Raw genomic sequence first — 17,350 nt, 5'->3', positions numbered from 1 at the left:
AATTATTATGTATTGTGCACATAATTCGTTTTCCTTTTATGTTTCCTATTTGCAAAGGTTAAAGAATGAAAAATCTTTGCGGCTAAATATTATTGGTAAGTATAATTCATCTAGCTCTGTAATTCACTTGAAGCTTGTTGTATGTTTTCACTTTATTTTTAGAAGGAGCCTTATCATTTTATGTGCAATTTCTTATTTCTACTTCATCCTTTCAGCCTTACGGTCTATAAAAACAGCTAGTAATAATAGACGAAAATGTCTTTCTCATGGCAGTACATATGCTAGATTTATCCTTATCTCATACTACTCTTGACATTTTCAAACCTATAAAGGTATATGCTTCACACCTCCCTCATTGTATTTTTTTTTTTTTTTAAGTGTTGTCCCTGCCCCCGTTTACTTCCGTGGTGGGTGCGGAAATGGGGGGGAGGCTGCAGAGTGGCGATCGGGTCGCCGGAGCTCCGCACGGACCGGCGGCACAGGCAGTGGCCATCTTGAATCCCTGTGCATGCGCAGAAGACGTTGCGCATGCGCAGTGAAGGAGAGTAGCGGCGGCCATTAGAGAAGGGCTCCGCACGGGACTATGAGTCCCAGCATGCTCCAGGTCATTCAGCACGTGGGATCACACAGCCAATAAGGCTGCAGCATTCAGGACAATAGGGGAGAGATACATTTGGAGCGCTTGAGACCACATGCCAGTCAGAGACAGGGAGCTGAAGGAGCAGGTAGTGTCTGGGTGCTAGTGGCTCCCGGACTAGGCCTAGAGTTGCCTCGCAGGCCCCAGTTAGGCCCCGACCATTGGCAGTTTGTGGTTGCTGCAGGGAAGGCCCCTAGATAGGGATGCTATCCCAATAGCACCCAGCATTGTTAACACATTGATGAAGGACGCCCCGCGGTATGCGTGGCCTACGGTCTGTGATCTGACCACAGGCACCTTACCATAGACATTAAAGGACACACTCCAGCTTTAGCCCCCTCAAGAGGCGGACACCTTAGTGAGAGGATCAGACGAACCCGCATCATGGGCTCACTCTGCGGTCCAATGTATCAACCCTCTACAATTTGACCTGGTTTGGCCTTAGACTAGGACAGGTACCATGTGCACCAATGGCCACGTACACAATGGGTAGCGCTACTCAACACTTTGGGTGGGCGTGGCTCTGTGTACAACGGGTGGTTGGGTACCCAGGGCACCTCAATACTTTGGGGGGATCTCACTGGGTTGTAAATATTGTGTGGGTACTGCATGTGGGCCTTGTGTGATTGTGTTGTAGTGTCATATGTGTCAGTAAATATAGTTGGTTATATCTGTGTGTGTGTGCCTTTTATTTACTGATGGTTTTGTTCCTGCGAGGTGTTATCTTACTGTGCTAGGATGCCTCCCAGGTGGAGGTGCTGTGTACCAAAGAGCGCAATCACCCCAGGCTCCCAGTGGCGGAGGATCAGGCCTCCTGTATGCCAGACAGGTACCCAGCACGTGTAGTTGCCCTGGTCACGGTGAAAGGGGGCTACATAAGTATCCTAGAACCCAGAAGCTAGAAGTACAAGTGTGCATACAGTACCACTGATGTTTTTTCCTTCTTTGGTCAGAGTTGCCACATTTTCACGTGAATCTTGACTGGTGCTGCCCTAAGGAATTAGGACTATGGGGCTGATTCTACAAACTCAGAAGCTTCGATTTGCTGAAAACTCCCATTCCAGTCCTAGGCGAGTTATCCTGTGATCGGCAGCTTCAGAGATGATAGAATCTGACCCTAAATGTAACTTTGGTCATAAAGTTCTGTAGAGGTTGTTTTGTATATGACCATTAGGTTGAAATCAACTATGAAAGATGCTCCCAGAATGATTTGTCCAGTTAGCATGCACAGTAGTCTACCACATTATCCAAAGCCAGCAGTCCATTTTGACACACCTAGTTTGCCTGCTCCCCTACCTCCTGCAAAACCCTTGACTATTTGATTTCTGACTTTTATTTAGTCTTCCATTGAATCTTTCCCAAGTTATGTTGTCCTGTGGTTGTTCCATTTCTAACAGAAGTAGATTTCAAGCATCAACTTTACCATAAACTCTTGACACAGACCCTCATTCTCTCCTGTCTTGATTACTGTAACCTCCTGCTGTCTGGCCTTCCTGCCTCTCACCTGTCTCCCCTACAATCTAGATTTAAAAAAAGGAGAGTAGTGCACAGCCAAAAAAGCAAAGGAGAGGGATCCATAAAATGCAAAAGAATTTATTGGAAGGTCAAAAGCATAGAGGAAAACCCTCCTACATGTTTCGTACGTATGTACTTTATCAAGGCGTAAATTTTTTTGTGCCCTGCAGTCTTTTAAATCCCTGCTCCGTATTCTGTTTTCGCGTGAAAGCCACTGGTGAGGGTACGTGGGGCGTTGGCCCATTACCGGATGCTTCCTCGGGGGGTGCCCACCAGTCTCCGTTAGAGTTGGTGGAGTTTCCTTCCTTTTCGCGTGAAAACAGAATACGGAGCAGAGATTTAAAAGACTGCAGGCCACAAACAAATTTTACTCCTTGATAAAGTACATACGTACGAAACGCATAGGAGGTTTTTCCTCTAGCGAACAACTGCAGCTTTAAGAGGACTTGATACACCGTTACTAATCAGTTAAAATTTATTTAAGCTTATTTAGCTATAAAACTATGGCTTTCTGCTTAAAGTTCTCACTATTTTAGACCGTTCCATGCAGATGCTGCACTTGGGTTTGTCTATTTTCAGAAGAATGAAAGATATGCTATGAGTGAAATGTACTGTATATATATTAACAGATATACGGTATATAGTATTCCTGTGTGTCTGTGCAGTTTGTCCTGCTATTTTTTAATACAGGATTGAAGAGGAGTATCCGGAGCTGAACCCCATTAATTTCAGCCCCGGGGGCCCCCTGCTTCCTGGGGTACTTACCTCCGTTGTGGATGCCGGTAGCCACTCCAGGGTTCACTCTGGTTGCTTTTCTAAGTTCCCGGCCCTGCGGGCCAATAGGAAGCTATGACATCACCAAGTACAGCTTCCTATTGGCCCATATAACCGGGGGCATTAAACTGCAGGGGGACCCTGGAGCTGAAATTAATGGGGTTCATCTCCGGAGACCCCCCCTGCTTCTAACCTGCATCGGAAAATGAAGAGAAAAACAAAAACGCTCAGATTAGCTCTTTAACCGTGTGTGGATAATCGGTACCACTTCCACCTATCATAATTTGCAGTGACCCGAAAATACTCAGCTGTGTAACAACGCAACCATTTTGATAGCTGCTTCATAGTTTAGGGTATTTTCTTGAAATGTGTGTAAATGTTGGGCTTGTGGTATGTGATAAAAAAAGGACTGTTGGATACATTTGGCCAAAAAGTAAAATATTTTTAGCTCATTGAAGTACCTAAAATCGCATTTAGATTCTGGTCTCCCTTCCAACCTGCGATGAACATCTCTCTGAAATGAACATTTGGCACTATGGTAATTAGCTGCATGTTTTCTTTCACTTATGACAAAAGCCGAAAGCTAATGTATTATTCAAGTCACACTGCATACTGTATGTGTATCTCCTTAAATCAGGTCAATCTTCTTGGTACTTTCAGAAAGGGATTTGAAAGCGCTCACTTCTGGGAATTTCTCTAAATAAATAATGGTGGAAAAATATTGAAAAATGTAAGGCTGCGGCAATGTTGAGCTCAGGGACAATACACAATAGCGAAAAAAAAGAACATTTTATTCAGAAATTGAAAAAGCAAACATTTGTTAAAGAATTTCCAAGTGGCTATGGTAGTGACTTTTATGACAGCTCGTTTTCTGCAGTCCATTATTTGAAACATTAAGCATTTGAAGTATAGAACTCGGTGACCTGGCTTTTCCTGATCATTGGCAGGACTAAAGGGTATTTTCAATGTATGATTCTTTCCTTCATTATAAATGTTCTGTGTTGTATACTTTGCTCCCATAGGTGAAAAACTACAGTGGTTTCAAAGTCATCTTGATCCTGACAAAAAAGAATACACAAAGAAGGAAGCATGTGAGCTAATTGAAAGGTAGGAGATGGAAACAATTCAATAAATAAATGTCATGTTTCATTAGCAATAATAAAAAAAAACAGTTCTATTTTAGCGTTACATGTACAATTTCAATCAATCATGTTTTTCCTTCTCCTAAGCAAAGAGATGTATTTTACCATGATGACAAACATTTATTTTGATGTGCCACCGTGTTGGAATTGGGAGACTGATTTGTGTGTGTGTGTGTGTGTGTGTGTGTGTGTGTGTATTTTATATGAAATAAAGAATATCACTGGTGAGCACATTCACATGTCTTAGACATGTCTGCAACCCTGCCTTTCATCATTATCACCTAGAATACAGTGCTTATTGCGGCAAGGGATTCTGGGAGATGACATGCACATGAGCACACAGTGTCACCTTTTGCCAGAAATCAATTTTTACATGGAACCCTTATAAGCTAATGCTCGCTGTTCACACAACTTTTAAGCACAGCATGGGATTAGGTGCAAAGCCAGTAAAACCACTCCAAGACAACTTTTTTTTTTTTAAGCCCGGGCAGTGAAGTGATCACTCTAAAAAACGTGCTTTATGGTCCACAGAGTCAGTGCTCCCTACTTGTGACTGTCCTCTCCATAGGTTGGTCCCTTGAGGGCCCAGAAGATTTCTGGCATGTTCCATGGAGTCTTCATCCGAAGAATCGGTCTCCTGTTGCTCGTTCCCTTCTCGGTCAGAAGGCCAGATAAAAGGGTCCGAGTTCCAATGGATCTTCAGCTGAAGCCTAGTATCCCAACACTCTATCTCCTCTTCTTCTTTCCCTCCTCTGCCAGACGGTCAGGCAGAAGGGTCTGAGTCCACTCGAGGTGAACCCCACGTAATCTTTTCTCTCCAATGAGCGTGGAGTGATTAGACCGGTACATAGTCTTTACTCTCTCCGAAGAAAGACAGTAACCAATAACAGACAATAACCTTTGTGAAAAAGCACAAACAAAATTCATGGTGCTGAGTGCTTCATCTGTGGAATGCAGTGCAAAAAGTGGTCAAAGAAGGCCCTTACCCGAAGGCCAGGGACAGTTCAAAAATATCTGTGTGTGCTCCAGCCAGAAAGCCAGGGAGCTGCTCAGTGCGGAAATAACAAGGGTCCGTGCCATCCAGTTGTTCCGGTACATGGTTCTCGAGTGATGCACATTACAGTACAGCGCGAAGGTGCAGCGACAAATGAACCCCGCCAGGTTTACCATCCCTGGGGTGCAACAAACTAAAAATACCCGGGCTTATTATATACGCTTCACAGCCATTTTGGCCATCGAATCAAGTGTATATCCACAAGGTCCATACTTGGATGGACAGACCACTTGATCATAGCCAAAATGCTGAGAAGCGACAGCCAGACAGCTGTTTTAACCTTTTGGGTCTCATCAGTGTGAGGCTGGTTATATTGACTCTGCAATTTTCAAGGCTGGGTAGGTTTATCATACTTTATGTAAGTTATGGTGGGTGAAAAAGTTGACGAAAAACCTCCACCATAAAGCATATAGCAAATAAAAATATCACTTGTGAGCACATTCAAGGGATTCTGGGAAATGACATGCAAATGAGCACACCGTGTCACATTTTGCCTCAAATCCATTTTTACATCGAACCCTTATAAGCTTATGATCGCTGCATTACACAGCTTTCAACACAGCCTAGGTTTTGATGCATAGCCATGAAACCTACTCACAGACAGCTGTTTTGACCTTTTGGGTCTCATTTGCATGTAATTTCCCAGAATCCCTTGCTGCAGTGGAAACACTGTATGCTAGGTGATAATGGCAAAAAGCAGGGTTGCAGACCTGTCTAAAACATGTGAACGCTTACAAGTGATATATCTACTATATATTTCTGAAAGCATTGTATGTATGTATGTTTCACTGTGTTCCCTGTCCCTAGCGGCAATCTCATTGGTCCCTTGGCCCGCCCGCCCCCGCACACCTCTCATTGGCCTCACACACTCACACCACCCCCTTGGCCCGCCCCCCACATCTCTCATTGGCCTGAGGCGGAGTGACGGGCCAAAGGTCCAAAAAACACACACACACACCTCTCTCTCTGTCCTCTCCCCCCCATCACACTCACCTCCCCCCCTCCCCGGTGCTCCACTCACCTCCCCGCCTCCCCTCTGCTCCACTCACCTCTGCTCCACTCACGTCTGCTCCACTCACCTCCCTCCCGCTCCACTCCCTCCCGCTCCACTCACCTCCCTCTCCACTCACCTCCCTCCCGCTGCACTCCCTCTCCACTCACCTCCCTCCACCTCCCTCCCGCTCCACTCACCTCCCTCCACCTCCCTCTCCGCTCCACTCCCTCCCGCTCCACTCACCTCCCGCTCCACTCACCTACCTCCCGCTCTACTCACCTCCCGCTCCACTCACCTCCCTCCCAGGCGCAGGGACAGGCAGTGGGCAGGGCAGCCTGCCGCTGCCATGTGGCACCTAAGATGGCGGCGGACGGAAGGACCCCTTCCTCCCTCGCGGACTAAGTAACATGGCGGCGGCCGGAAGGAGAGGTCCCGCTCCACTCACCTCCCGCTCCACTCACCTCCCGCTCCACTCCCTCCCGCTCCACTCACCTCCCTCCCCGGCGCGGGGACAGGCAGTGGGCAGGGCAGCCTGCCGCTGCCACGCGGCACCTAAGATGGCGGCGGACGGAAGGACCCCCTTCCTCCCTCGCGGACTAAGTAACATGGCGGCGGCCGGAAGGAGAGGTGACGTGTGTGTGTGTCACTGTGTGTGTGTGTGACACTGTGTGTGTGTGACACTGTGTGACACTTTGTGTGTGTGTGACACTGTGTGTGACACTTTGTGTGTGTGGGACACAGTGTGTGTGCCCCCCCCTCCTGTCCACTCTCCTCCCCCTCCTGTCCACTCTCCTCCCCCTCCTGTCCACTCTCCTCCCCCTCCTGTCCACTGTCCCCCCCTCCTGTCCACTGTCCCCCCCTCCTGTCCACTGTCCCCCCCCCCTCCTGTCCACGTGTCCCCCTCCTGTCCACTATCCCCGTCCCCTCCTGTCCACTGTCCCCGTCCCTCCCCTCCTCCTGTCCACTGTCCCTCCCCCCACCTTTTCCTAGCGGCAAATTTAACTCACGGGCAACGCCGGGTCTCTCAGCTAGTATATATATATATATGTATGTATGTATGTATGTATGTATATGTGTGTATATATAGACCAAGGAAAGAAAATTAGAAGTGGCGCCAATGAATACCAAAAAAACTGACCAATTGTGTCGTGAAGAACTGGTGAACCATATACTAATAGGAGTATAATAAATTAAAAATTGTAGCAACTATAAAACACCAATAATTTTATGAAAATAATAAATATATAAAAAATACACATAAAAATAAAAATTAATATAAAATAAAGATAGAAGATACAAAAACCAGTCCCAGAACACTGTCCTTCCGAGTCTTTGCAGCCCGTTTAGGGGGAACACCACTCCCTTGAAGATATCTAAAGGAGAAAAAAACAAAAAACAGGCGCACTCATTGTGTAGTACGGTTAACAAATTTATGTATGGGACTGGTAAAATATGAACTGTTCACTCACAAACGGAGAATAATAAAACTAAAAGATACTCCAAATATTCTGCAAAGACGAAACGCGTAGGGCGTTAATATTTGGAGTATCTTTTAGTTTTATTATTGAACTTTTCACTTTGGAGAACGGAGATATCATTCTCATACAGTCGGGACTCATTGCGATCACGGCGGCGGCAGCATTGTCAGTGTTTAGGCTGACCCGGAAGCCTTCCATGCATTCCATGCATTACGAGTGAAGACGCTGACCCGGAAGCCCTCTACAACGAGTGAGACATCTGAACAGTAAGGAAGTGCCTGGTTATCCTCGGTACACGGAAGAATTGGTGTCACGGATTCCCCCCAACACAGTGACTAAAACGGCTTTCTATCCGGAGTTGCAGTCGAGGTCCCACTCTACATGCTGGCGATTGAGTATTATCTCATACATGCGATTTATTATTCTCCGTTTGTGAGTGAACACTTCATATTTTACCAGTCCCATATATAAATTTGTTAACCTTACTACACTATGAGTGCGCCTGTTTTTTTTCTCCTTTTAGATGTGTGTGTGTGTGTGTGTATATATGTATATATATATACAGTGGTTGACAAATCACCAAAAAATCTACTCGCCAGACAAAAAAATCTACTCGCCACCTAGTACCAAACGTGTGCTGCTTGGGCCAATATTTACTCGCCCGGGGGTTAAATCCACTCGCCCGGGGCGAGCAAATGTATAGGTTTGTCGAACACTGTAATATATATATATATATATATATATATATATATATATATATATATATATATATATATATATGTGTATATATATGTATGTTTGCCAGTTATGAAATATTGAGACAAACTTAATTAAAAGGCCCTTATGATTTAAAAATTAAAGTATATTCCTTATTAAGTGTTCTACAGCTACAGTAATGTGAAGGTGCGCCGACGAGTATTCTAAAACTTGCCTTGGAAAATCTGGGGCAATCACCAACCATACCCCAGTAATGCTGCAACATTTTCTGTGACATTTCTGCAGAAAAACTAATGGCCCATCGGATTAACACAGCAGGGGTCCCAGGCAGTCCCATTCCATTTCAATGGGACTGCCAGGGACCCCCGCTGTGTTAATCCGATGGGCCATTAGTCCGTCTGCAGAAATTTCACTGAAATGTTGGCAACATTCCCTGGATATTGCCCCAGAATTTCCAAGGCAAGTTTTAGAATACTCGTCGGCGCACCTGTAGTCTCCATCACCTTACATCCCCCACTACATACACTGCACATTTTAAAAGATCTTTGTACTTTTAAATATTTAATTTTGTTTCATTTACGTTTTTCCATTCTGGTACTTGCTAATGAATTTGAATTTTAAACCCTTTTCCCCTATGGGTCGAGCAAAAATCCTAAACTTTATTTCGTTAAAGGTCCCCTGTAAAATTGTTTCATATGTCCTAATGAGCTAGCAGATTGGCTCACTGATTAGTATGATTAGTAGCAGATTGTACAGATGTAGCAAGACTTATGCTCTCCGTGACCGCGATTCGGAAAGGCTAATGCAGCTGTAGTGCGACTGCCGCATCACAGCTACAGCTCTCACGGCCGGGAAGGCAGTAAGTTTCCCAGAAGGATTAACACAGCGGGGGTCCATGCTTCTGAAGGGGACTGCCACAGCGCTTATCCTACCGGGCCAGCCACCAGTCTGTATGAGCTGCGTAGAGAGAAATAATCTGTCTGCCCGCGCAGCTCTTACAGCAGTTCTCACTTTTTGTATTATTATTTTTTACATATGTTTAAAGCAGTGGGTTCTACGGCGCTAAACCCCATTCAATTTCCGCTCCCGGCGCTCAATGCTTCCCAATGTTCTGACCTCCGTGGGGGGTGCCGGTACCTCTTGCAAGTTTAAATCTCCCGCGTCACAGCCTGTGTAATAAAAATGGCGGGGGATATTAAGTATTTTAATCAATCTGGTACTTCAGGGGTTAACGTTGGTTAGAAATTGTGTTAAACATACAATAATCGTTTTTATGACGGGTCAAGACCCTTCCTGTGTCTGTGCTGATCTACAGAGAGGGCTTAATTGGGGGGTTAAGGAGGTGGGGGGGGGTGGGGGGGGGGCGGGGGGGGGGGCGAGTGGAGGAGGAGTATCCCTGATGGCTCACTAAAAGTGAAATATGTTCAGTTTAGGAGGCTGTGGACGATAGCCAGACCCTGGGCTGTCAGTCTCAAAGGAAACTGTAACATTATTGAAATATCCACTGTGCATCACAGAGAGTGGTAACAAACAGCTCACCACTTAGCTGGTAGGCTATATTAAAAATAGGATATCATGGGATGGCATCTATTATGAAGAATAATGTATAAATATTTGTAATCTTTGCAAGGAGACAGATAAGGCCAAAAACTTGAAGTTTTGGAGGTGCCATGGGACAGATATCCATTTGTCGCTCATATTTAGGAGCATGTCGGTCAAAATGAGTATTGTTACATTCAGCAAACTCGAAGAATCAAAATATAGTTTTCTTCTGACGTGACAGTTTTAGCTTGTGCGGTATAACTTGGCTCGTATGAGATTTCTACTTACCAGAGTTACTGTAAGTGTAAATAAGACCTTTCTCCGGGCTGTGATAGATAGGATCCGGTCTTCTGTTTAGAGTGGTATATTCCCTCAGGGTGAGAAAGATATGGCAAACTTGGTGCAGATCAGATGCATAAAATTTGTATTTAAGTTTATTCAATACTCACATTTAGGACATACTGTAGTAGAAAACAAATCAGATTAACTGTGGAGGCTTTGAGATGGTGCTGGAGGAGTGTCCTTAGGGGCTCTGCCTCTCTGTTCCCTACTGGATTGGAGCTGGCTTGTGGGTCCGTGTGTTATGGTGCCTCTGGGGCTGTTTCTCTTCCCCGGCGTCTGCTCTCACCAGCTGTCGGTTCGAGCTTCACAGTGTCTGACGTCACTTCTGCATGCTCGTGTCACTTCCTGGTGTCCAGTGACCGCGTCACCTCCAGATCACACTGCTCAGCTCTCCTGTGCAGGAATCTCTGCGTTCAGCACTCCAGCACTTTATAACTCTAATCCTCTCTTGGTTCTCGGTTCTCTAGACGTTTCACAGTCTTGGCTGCTTCATCATGAGATCGTACCTGAGAATGGTACTACTCATTAAAAGTACCTTGTGCAGGAGAAAGGCGAGTTAGCTAGTGTAGCTGTGTGATTTAACCCTGGTTGCATATATGTCACGTGCTGACAAGTGTGTTGTTCGTGACAGATGATATATTGGGACGGAGTGAGGGGAGATTTATTTAATTTGCGGGACCTTTTTGTAAGGTGAAAAGTGGGTAAGCTAGATAGCTGTGTATTAACCCTTGTCCCATATGCAGATGACATGCTCACAGGTCTGCCGTACATGATACCCCATGTGACCGGGACATTTAAACATCGCAGAGATACCGGCACCGCATATGGAGGTCTGAACCTCGGGAAACAGGGATCCCCAGGGCTGAAATTAATAGGGTTCAGCTCCAGAGACCCCCTGCTTCAAACCAAAGTAAAAAAAATCTTAATTACCTTTAGTGGTGTTTTGTTTAATCAGAAGTTTGCCTTTATTGGAAGCATTGAATTCCCTCGTGTCCTGTGCTTTTAAGTGTAATGTTATAACGAGGATGCAAGTAAACCTTTCTGTGTGGCAGTTTATTTCTGGATTCATGGGGGGGAGTCATGCAGAAGTACATGCTCAATGCACCTCTGGAATGCCCTTCCTCTCAATACCCGACTAGCACCCTCTCTATCCACCTTTAAGACCCACTTGCTTAAAGAAGCATATGAGTAGCACCGTGGCTAATACTATACACATAATGCATAAAGCTTGGCCCCCTGCAGACGCCCTTACCAGAATGCCCACCTCCTGTCTCTGTACGTTCTTCCTAGCTGCAAGTTTTATTGTAAGCTCTTCGGAGCAGGGACTCCTCTTCTGAAATGTTACTTTTATGTCTGAAGCACTTATTCCCATGATCTGTTATTTGTATTATTTGTTATTTATGTGATTGTCACGTGTTATACTACTGTGAAGCGCGATGTACATTAATGGCGCTATATAAATAATGACATACATACATACAATGCGTAGGGAAAGTATGCCATTCTTGATCAGAAAAACACTTGATATATTTTGCGCGACTCGAGGCTAGGAAAACCTGTTGCAAGGTTAAACCAGAAAAAAAGGCCAGCAGCAAATTAGCAGGAATATCTTGTAGTCTCCAGTCATTAGGCCAGTTGTTCTTATGCAGTTGCTGAGGCACCCCTAATCATAATATTTAACTTCTGAGGCACCCCTTGTCATAATTCCCCATGCTGAGGTGCCCGTAATCATAGTTCTCGGTTGCTGAGGCGCCCCTAATCATAGTGCTCAGTTGCTGAGTCACCCCTAATCGTAGTGCTCAGTTGCTGAGACACCTCTAATCATAGTGCTAAGCTGCTGAGGCACCATAATTATAATACTCCTTTGCTGAGGCACTCCTCAGCATAGGGCTCAGATGCTGAGGCACTCAGCATAGTGCTTAGTTGCTGGGGCACCCCTTCAACTGGACAATCGTGGAAAATGCAGGACAGGCATGCTCGCGGAAACCGCAGGACAGACACCAACTAGTCACCTCTGTCCCCTACTGTTGTCTGCTTGCCCCTGACATCTGCTCTAGCCACAGCCAATCCGGATGGAGGAATCTGCCCCAGAGCAACCGCCCTGCTTTCTCCCTGCTCTGGGAAAATGGTGAAATCTCGCTGCATGCACCCTTTTGATCCTACGAAGACACACAAGGATAGCGCAGGACTCCGGTTGAGAGAAACTGCTATTGGTTGCGTATTCTAAAGATGTTTTCAATGAATGGGAACTTGTTCACTTCTTTTTCATCTGTTTGCTGTGACAGGCTTGCAATCAGATTAAACACGCTGTATGAGTCATCATTATGCATATTGAGGCCACAGTTCCGCTTCAGCGCCTTATAGAGCTATTATGGTTGCAGTTCCTTAGGTATGGCTCCAGCACCAATTTTTTGTCCCAAAGCTTTAGTACTACTTTTCTTTCTAATGGTACAACAGTGTTTTGCGATTTGCAATGCCAATATTTTTGTAGTTTTTAATGTTGCTACTTTTGGCTACTTTTGGTGCCTCTGTATTTGGCCTTTACTAAATGCTATTATGGCTTGAAGTATGGCATGCACAACTATTATGGCCAGCTAAAATGTGCAAGGTACGTGATCACATACTATATCAATGCAGAGATATTTGAAACCTGCTTGTTTCCTTTGTGCTTAGTTAGTGAGGAAGCTATTACAGGAAATCTGAAACAGTAATGTTCAATTAAAAAATCTACGTAAGTACCAGCACTCACTGTCTAATAGCTAAATGATGAAAACAGTTGTAATGCAGAATAAACATTTATTAATAAAACGAACCAGAAATAAATCAAATGTGTTTGCAGAAACCAGTATCACAAATGGGCATGTCACAAAGTGAGGGGTGGGGGGGGGGGGGAAAGGAAAAGGGGAAAAAACATGAAACACAAGGAATATACACAAAAAACGGAGAACGGCAAGTAAGCTAGGGGGGCGACGTTTCGAGGGACTACCTCTTCATCTGGCCCATTCCCCCTGGTCCAAAAGGTCCCAGAGGTACTTCCCTAAGCCTCCCTTTCCCTATAACTTTCAAATCAGACACCCCTGAAAATAGATAGCAAACATACAGTGTAGGCTAAATACAGCTAAACAGCTAATAGCAGGGCAGCAAGAATCCACTAAAGTCAATGCCAGTAGTTCAAGTACCACAAGAAACTGTGGGCAATAGTACAGTAAAGGCTGAACACAGCTTGCTTGCTCGTGTGGAGAGCACAAGGAGCAGAGCCAGAGGGTTTGATTACTGTCTTCATTTGCTATTCCCATTAACCTTTCATTGACTGTTGTGGACTCCTGGTGCTTCTTTGCAAGCTGCTTTCTTGCAAGCTGTGTTCAGCCTTTAAGTTTCACTTAAAATTCACGTGATGAGCACACGCACAATTTTTTATGTAACGATCATCACTGTAATCACTATTATACAGTCGATGTAACACCATAACCTACATATTAAAGCAGCATTCCCTCCCACTCCCCAGAAACTTATATGAATGTAACTCGTATAATGTTGGTGTATTGTAATATTTAAACTACACTGAACTCTAGGGAGAGATCAATTTTAACCTCCCGTAGACTTAATATTTTCAACACTTGTCTCCTGAAAAGAACATCAGACCTTAAAAATAAAATCAGCATAATTTTTCTTTATCATGAATGTTTTGAACAAAAAATATGTGAACATACCGCCTTGCATATCTGGACAAAAAACACACAAATAGTAGTATGGATAATTGTTTTGAGGCCATTTAGTTCAGTGAAAACACAATAGGAATTTCAGTAACTCTAATATTGCATATGTAAACGCCATACTATTTGTTATACAAAGAGAAAATTAAAGCAATTAAATGCACTGTTTTTTTTTCTTATGCATATTTTGGGAACTTTTGCTTCTAAAGAATATTACCTTTTTGGTTATACATTTTTGGTTAAATCAGTGCAACAGTTTGAAAGGTTTTCCACAAAAGGTAACAATTGCACTAATGTTAATTGCATTCTTTTTACATATCAAGGAAACGGAGCATGTCCTACAGAGTTCTGGCACTGTACATATGAATGAATTTACTGACATTGCATGCTTCATTTAGATGTGAAAGGACTTGGAGAGACATTATCAAGCTCATTTTATTTCTCTCCACGACCCGCCCCCCCCCCCCCCCCCTCCCTTCTGCAGTTATTTGCATCGGTTTGAAAGCGAGTTGGAGCAGATTGAATTACACAATAACATCAAAGGCAGGCAAGGAAGACAACATGGCTCCCGTGAGACGGTCATCAAACAGACTATGGAGCGTGAAAGACTTCTTTACAGTGGATACGGCATGGGTATGATTTCCCACATTTCTCTTGATGATAACTTGGCGTTGTGTAGATGATTTGTTTCCCTTAATAAGGTGCCATGATAAAGGCTTCCATATTGCTATCCGCTTTACTGCTTGCAGTAGTATGTTAGTATGCCAGTGACGTTATGGAGAAAAGTGTGAATAGTACATTTCTTGATGATGTAGTTGCTGCTAATTCTTGGAAAACCTTTTCCCGTCTTCACTGTTCCTGGAGTAGACAATGGCATGAATATAACAAAAGACAAGAAAGCCCCAATGCTATATCCAATTTGACAAATTATTTAGTACATTATCATGTATTTTATCTATTTACGTCCTAATAATTATAGTAAAAAAAGAGTGCAAAAAATGTAATATATATACTTCTTGCTTCTGGTTTCTAACCAGTTTTAACCACACTGGTTTATGCTCATACATGACATATATACGGCTGCTTAGATTTGAGCCCATTAGGCACTGCATACATGTCCTGCACCCCATGCTGCTGGCTGCAGTTTTCTGTTTCCTCTTCACTCTATGCAGTGGAAGAAATACATACGGCAGTATAATATTGGTATTGTTGGACCTGCCGAAATGGGATTACCTTGACATGGTCGCAGATTGAAAATGATCTGGCTAAAGGATTGAACTAAATGATCTATACTTATGAACAGGTCTCCACATATTCCAAAAAAAAACACTCGCCCCAAAAAAAGTCTCTCCTCACCCCACCCCCTAAAAAAAAGTCTCACCGCCCTCATTTCACCTGCTCGCGAGTGTCACCGGCGGTGGGGTATGACGTCTACTGGTTTCTCCTTGTTCTTGACGTCACTTACAGTAGTGTTCTGATGCTTGCCATGACATCTTTACTGGAGCTGCAGCGGAGACACGGAAGTTGCAGCGGTAGAATGCAGGGAGACTCCGCCCCCGCCACCAGTAACACTCGCGGGTAAAATGCACTCACCCCCGGCGAAGGGGTGAGTGCATTTGTTGAACCCTGCTTATGAAGATAAAATATACATTTATTTATAAATGTTTTACCAGGAAGTTACATCTCGTTTTCAAGTATGTCCTGGGCATAGTTATGATGACAAATAATACATGGTTACAAATACATAGTTACATAAGTTAACAGGGTATACCTTATATAGAAGACATTGCATGCCCAGTTAAAGATAATATATATTATAGGCATATGCAATAGTTACAAACCAGATTGAAATGTGAGACCGCTTTAGTTTGGAAAGAACTTGACTGAGAGTCTCCGCTAAATTGTTGCAGTTTTGGGGTGCAAGAGAAGCCGTCTTTTGGGGTCAGATCTCAGATAAGGGCTGAATGTGGAAGTGGTGAAGAGCTTGTTCAGGTAGATGGGTAACTTGCCCAGAAAGTATTTGAATGCAAGACAGGAAAGATGAACTTTGCATCTAGACTCAAGTAATGACCAATCTAGTTCTTGGAGCATTTTGCAGTCATGTGTGTTGTAGTTACATTGGAGAACAAAATGGCATATTGAGTTGTAGAGGGTTTCAAGTTTATTGAGGTGGGTTTGGGGTGCCGAGCCGCATACTATGTCCCCATAGTCTATAATTGGCATTAGCATCTGCCGTGTGATACGCTTTCTGACCAGCAGACTTAGGGAGGATTTATTCCTATGAAGTACACCTAGTTTGGCATAGGTTTTGGATGTCAGGGTATCAATGTGCAACCCAAATGTTTAAATGGGAATCAAACCATATGCCCAAGTATTTAAAACTAGTAACAGGGACTAGGATGCTATTAGCGTTGGTTCTGATCTAGAGCTCAGTCATTGGAAGCTTTAAAAATTTAGCCTTTGTCCAAAATCCCATTGTTAGTCTTTTCAGTGTTTAAAAACCGTTTGTTTTGCGAAATCCAATTTTCAAGTCTCAAAAAGTCAGATTGAAGTACGTGTTTAAGGTTGGAAAGGCTAGGTCTGTGTGCATATAAGATTGTCATCTGCATACATGTGTATTGAAGCTCCCTTACAAGCTGTAGAGAGATCATTAATGAACACTGAGAAGAGTAGGGGCCCCAGAACAGCCTTGTGAGACACCGCCGGTGATATCAAAGCCTGAGATAGACATATGTTGGGATCTACCTGATAGGTAGGAATTAAACTATTTTAAAGCATGCTTCCCTATTCCAGAGCACTGGAGTTTGTTAAGCAAGATAACATGATCAACAGTATCAAAAGCCTTTGCAAAATCTAGGAATATTGCACCAGTAAGTTGTCCCAGTTCCATTCCACACTGGATCTCACTGTAAACTTTTAGCAGGGTAGTTACCGTGGAGTGTTTGGGGTGAAAGCCAGATTGGAATTGGCTAGGGAAATTTGTCTTGGTATAGTAATCGCTTAATTGGGAGTGGACACATTTTCCCATGACTTTGGATAGAATTGGGAGAAGTGAGATTGGCCTGTAGGTTGAGACAGTATGTGCATATATATTTGCTGTTAGTAGAGAAGGAGAAAAACTGGAAGAGCACTACTGTAGGTATCATAAAAGTAGAAAGGAGGGTGTTATCCCATAAAAAGATTATTTATTGGTCATGGAAAAACAGGGCAATGGAGAGCCCTACCAACGTTTCACGCTTCACAGAGCGCTTTCTCCCTTGAGAAACGTTGGTAGGGCTCTCCATTGCCCTGTTTTTCCATGACCAATAAATAATCTTTTTTTGGGATGCGCACCCTCCTTTCTACTTTTTTGATACCTACTATACAGTAGTGCTCTTCCAGTTTTTCTCCTTCTCTACTAGCCTACCTCTTGGACGGAAGCACACCTGGGGACCCCTCACCT

General features: G+C 44.0%; 1 protein-coding gene across 1 annotated transcript in view; it reads left to right on the top strand.

The window, feature by feature from the left end:
- The window catches only part of TMA16 (translation machinery associated 16 homolog), a 154,072-nt gene that overhangs the window by 103,677 nt on the left and 33,045 nt on the right, over positions 1 to 17,350 (top strand). The window contains exons 3-5 of the mRNA XM_075612215.1: positions 58 to 95; positions 3,949 to 4,033; positions 14,393 to 14,541. Coding sequence (XP_075468330.1) covers positions 58 to 95; positions 3,949 to 4,033; positions 14,393 to 14,541 — 272 coding nt within the window. The remainder of the gene's footprint in view (positions 1 to 57; positions 96 to 3,948; positions 4,034 to 14,392; positions 14,542 to 17,350) is intronic.

Source organism: Ascaphus truei, chromosome 1 (assembly GCF_040206685.1).
Source record: "Ascaphus truei isolate aAscTru1 chromosome 1, aAscTru1.hap1, whole genome shotgun sequence".
In the NCBI taxonomy this organism is placed as follows: domain Eukaryota; kingdom Metazoa; phylum Chordata; class Amphibia; order Anura; family Ascaphidae; genus Ascaphus; species Ascaphus truei.
This window is presented reverse-complemented; position numbering and strand designations above follow the sequence as displayed.